Genomic DNA, 5,000 nt, shown 5'->3' on the forward strand with positions numbered 1-5,000 from the left:
GCTCTCCCGAGAGGATTGATTAGTTTCCCCTTTTGCACAGACATCGCTAGCCGGCACTGATCCACTCACACAGGACAAACTGACTGATTGGTCTGACATTATACAGTACCCTTATATTTCCTCTTCACCTACCCCCCCCCCCACCCCACCCTCTCTCTTGTCTACCCTTATCTCTCTCTCTGTCTGTCTCTCTCACCGCTCTCTCTCTCTCAAGTCAATTTCAATTTAAAGGGCTTTATTGGCATGGGAAATCTACTTTTACATTGCCAAAGCAAGTGTTGCAAAATAAAACGACAACAAACAACAAAAATAATGTAATGTAATGTACTAGAACAAAGAACAGAGTTTAATACTATGCATATGCATAGTATGCAGTCACTTTTTTCGAATAGAAATAGAAATGTGTGGACATTGCAGTTGAAAAATCTCTCTCTTTCTCTCTCTCTCTCTCTCTCTATCTCTCTCTCTCTGTTTCCCTACCTATCTCTCTCTTTCTCTCTCTCTCTCTCTCTCTCTCTGTTTCCCTACCTATCTCTCTCTTTCTCTCTCTCTCTCTCTATCTCTCTCTCTGTTTCCCTACCTATCTCTCCCTTTCCCTGAGTTGACTGCAGGGACTGTAACTTACTGTAACGCCACATGCGTGTGTTTGTGAAAGCAGGTTACAACGACTATTGTAAACGTACAACGTCCAACGTGCGATTGTTATTGCACCCGTCTCGCGTGTCTGTCTGTTCTCTGATCGTCAGGGCCTCCTCAGGGAGAGGAGTTTTAATTGCCCTCTCAGTAACTTTTAATAAGCTCTTCCCCTGAGCTGATTCTCCCGGGCAAGTGTTTGACAATCCCAGCGACAGCTCTGGGAGGCCTGTCACACAGCTGTCCCCCCGTGTCACCGCCGGCCCCCCGTGCCTTCTCTCAGAAAGTTGTAATCAACAAGAGCGGCTCAATTTATGGATTATACACAGGCTTACACACAAACACACACACACACAGACACACACACACACACAGAGACACACACACACACAAACACACACACACACACACACACAACACAGACACACACACACACACACACACACAGAGACACACACACACACACACACAGAGACACACAAACACACACACACACACAGACACACACACACACACACACACACACACACTGACACACACAGAGACACACACACACAGACACACACAGAGACACACAGACACACACACACACACACACACACATAGAGACACAGACACACACACACTGACACACACAGAGACACACACACACAGACACACACACACACACACACACACACACACACACACACACACACTCCTCATCACCCCTGATTCGCTCCTCTCTGGGGAGACATCGCTGATATGATCTGGGAGTCTGTTTGGGTCGGGGGGTGGTTTGAGTGCATTGGGCATGAAACGTCAGGGTATCTAGGCCAGTGTGAGAGAAAGTGCCGTGTATCTCCTCTCTCGATGTCTCTCTTTCCTATGCCAGTGTTAGTTAGGTAGTTGTTGATACACAGCGTCGCAATACATTACTGTCTGTTGTTTCTGTGAGAACGTTGTTGTTAACACTATTACAGCCTTGCCAAAGTGGGTTCTCTGTCAGTCGACTTAGTCCAACCTCTCACTTTGGGACACGTAAGTCTGGTGGAGGGAGCCCAATTCAATCACCCTCTCAATTGGCACATAAGCTGTCTTCCACTATTGAGTGGAGCTGCATTGCTGTACTGCTTTGACCGTGTGGGAAAGTTTGGAAAAGGAGAATTGACTCTTTTGGTTGTTGGCCCCTGTTGGGTTATATTGGCCGTGCGCCATGTGCAAACATCCTTAATGAACCACTGAGACAACACACCAACACTGCCAAGCCCTGAGGAGGGTCAGAATGGACGCGTTCACGCCTTGTGGAAGCAAGACTCTCACCCAGACTGCCCCACCATGCCTGGGTTTCCACCAGTCACGATCCACCCAGGCCTCCATACCTCGTTCTGCTAACCTCTCTCCCCATAGTCATCCGCAATATCCCTACCCTGGACTCAAAACCCGTCTGTTCACCAAGGCCTTCAGCCCCTAGTCACTAGTTTCTGTTTTGTTTTGTTTGCTTTCTGTTTTATCTGTCTGACCAGTTCCTGCAGAATTGTAAAGCGTCCTTGGGTTTTTATGAAAGACGCTATATAAATCCAAGTTATTATTCTTTTTTATTATTATTCCTTTGCTGGATGCTGAGCATACTCGAGCAGAGGGTCAGGTACGTGGAGATGCCCCCCCCCCTTCCTCGACTCATCCATTTACATTTACATTTTTGGCATTTAGCAGACTTATTCCAAAGCGACTGTGAATCATCAGTTCACCAGTTGCAGCAGGAAGAGTAATCCAGCTCAGGCCCGGGGCCATTGGCAGTCTCCGTGATAGGAAGGAAAAAAACAAACAAAATACAAATATATATATTGATATATTTATTTTTGTATATAGACACTGAAGAAACAGAGAAACAGTACAAGGGAAGTCTTAGGGGACACAGTATAGGAGAAAAGCGGGTGTCTCAGGAGAGACGCAGTGCTGGGGGGTAGTAGATGTCTCAGGAGACAGGAGGGGACATCTACTACCCCCCAGCACTGCGTCATCCTCCACACAGGACTCAACCTCAGGCCCCAGCTCGGCGAACGAGAGTTGAATGTGGAGGACGACGGCAGTGATGTGAGCTACGTCTGGCCACACTAAGGCAGTGTGGGAAAGAGGAGGAGGAGGAGGTGGAGGAGGAGGAGGAGGAGGACTCTGTCTCCAGAGTCTGCAGAGAGAGAGAGCCTCCTCTGGTCTCATCACGTAGCATCACCCACCAGCCAAGAGCCAAGACCAACCAGGCTGGATGGGATAACCATGAGGGGGGAGATGGAGTCCCATCTGTCCCAGGCAGCGACTTGCCTTCTCCTTGTCAAAATTAAACCCCTCTCAGAAGCCTCCCAGCTGCTCGCAGCCCTTCTGGAGCCAAGGCACGTTTGACCAGGCCAACTGAGGTCTATTCTATCCATCGAAAAGGTACACAAGAGATTGTGTCGTACCATGTTGTGAGGGGGGTCTCTCCCCCCCAATCCCTCATCATCTCCTTCAGAGAGGCTGGAAGGGTCACAGCTGTACCTTTTTTGAGTTTATCATTCTGTTCACAGCACTGTTCGTTTCGGGGAACCACTTGTACAGTTGTTTACGATGTGTATTCTGTGTCTCTACAGGATATCGCGACCCCAAAAAAAGCCTTCTTTCCAATTTGACGATGCACTCCCTCTATCGTTTTTTATGTTTAGCTGGAGTGCTGGAGATATGGGGATATTGCAATTGTATCGCGCCCCTTGCTGCTTTGGGTGCAGCCCGACTCGTTGGAGAAAGAGGCTTAATTCTCTCTCTGGCTGTGTGGCGCTGTTCTACAGATCGATCGGAGCGAGTCTCTCCTCGTTTGGGAGGGGGGAGGGGGGAGCGGGACGCTAGTTGTTTTGGCGACGGGGGCGGCCTGTGTTCTGACACAATCACTCATCGGATACACCCACACACACTCTCTCTCTCACACACACACACACACACATAAACACAACAAACTATTTAGCTCTCGCTCTCTTTCGCTCTCTCGCTCTCTCTCTCTCTCTCTCTCTCTCTCTCTCTCTCTCTCTCTCTCTCTTTCTTCCTCTCTCTCTCTCTCTCTCTCACACACACACACACACACTCACTCTTTGCGATCCCCAAGGGAGACTTTGTGAAGGTGTGAGTAGATTACAAAAACAGTCCGTTGCCTTTGGAGAGTTGTATGCATCCTCTTGGGGCCTAGGAGAGCGGGCGTGATAAAGAGTGCAGGTCACGGTGGCAGGCAGGGCTGTCCATGCCACCGCCTGATCAGAATCGATAAGGAGCAGGGGCCTCAGCGGGCCTGTCACCGCTCCTGCCAGCTCTGTCGCGGGGTGAGTCGGCATGTTCACGCCCAAGGTCGGGGTGTAGGTATGAAGAGGTCGGCCTTCTGTGATAGGTAAACACACTGTCTTTTCACTAAAAGGGCGCACAGAATACAAAACAACCCCTGCCAGGATAACCGAATGGAGCGTTCACAATGTGCATAGAGACCGAGAAAGAGAGAGAGGTAGTGAAAGAGAGAGAGAGAGAGAGAGAGAGAGAGAGAGAGAGAGAGAGAGAGAGACCGAGAGAGAGAGAGAGAGAGAGAGACAGTTAGAGAGAGGGAGAGATACTGTAAAAAGAGACAATAAGAGAGAATGAGAGAGACGAAGGGAGGACAGAGCGGAGGTCATAGCGAAAGAGAAAAGAGAAAGAGAGAGAGAGAGAGAAAGAGAAAGAGAGAGAGAGAGAGAGAAAGAGAGAGACAGTTAGAGAGAGGGAGAGATACTGACAACAAGACAATAAGAGAGAATGAGAGAGACACAGGGAGGGAGGGAGGTCATAGCGAAAGAGAAAAGAGAAAGCGAGGTGGAGGTGGAGACAGAGAGAGAGAGAGATGTTCATTGTTGTGGTTCAGACAGTAGGTAATAGCAGGGTCGGTTGAGTGAGTGAATCATTTGTGGATTGTTTGGACAGACCCTGTAATTGAGTTTCAAGTGATTATCGCTCACTCAAAAGCAATGAGCTCATTCCTTTCATATCAAAAGACCAGCCACTCTAAAAAAAATAATTTGAACAAAAATCCCAGGCATTGATTAATGCACACACTAAATTGGACTTTAATTCATATTAATATTTCTCCAAACTCATTTCAAACGGAGGAGCACAGATCAGTCAAACGAGTGCGTAAGTCGAACGGATGAGAGCTCTCAGCGGTGGTACTCCTCTCGGCAGCTCTCAGCAAATCATTTCAGCTTGAAAGAGCTTGATGGAGAGAGTGAAAACCTTCGCTTTTACAGACTCTAGCCTGACGCCGCCCCCCCCCCCCCCCCCCCCCCTCTCTCTCTCTCTCTCTCTCTCTCTCTCCCCCCCAAGGTGAGCTCCTGAGGTCGGGG

General features: G+C 48.8%; 1 protein-coding gene across 1 annotated transcript in view; it reads left to right on the forward strand.

The window, feature by feature from the left end:
* The window catches only part of sema5a (sema domain, seven thrombospondin repeats (type 1 and type 1-like), transmembrane domain (TM) and short cytoplasmic domain, (semaphorin) 5A), a gene marked incomplete at both ends in the record, with an annotated part of 94,538 nt that overhangs the window by 79,749 nt on the left and 9,789 nt on the right, over positions 1 to 5,000 (forward strand). The window contains one exon of the mRNA XM_080542732.1: positions 4,981 to 5,000. This exon is cut by the window's right edge and continues 190 nt beyond it. Within this exon, the coding sequence (XP_080398858.1) occupies positions 4,981 to 5,000 (20 nt within the window). The remainder of the gene's footprint in view (positions 1 to 4,980) is intronic.

This window comes from Nansenia antarctica, assembly GCF_963989245.1.
Source record: "Nansenia antarctica genome assembly, chromosome: 12".
NCBI lineage: Eukaryota > Metazoa > Chordata > Actinopteri > Argentiniformes > Microstomatidae > Nansenia > Nansenia antarctica.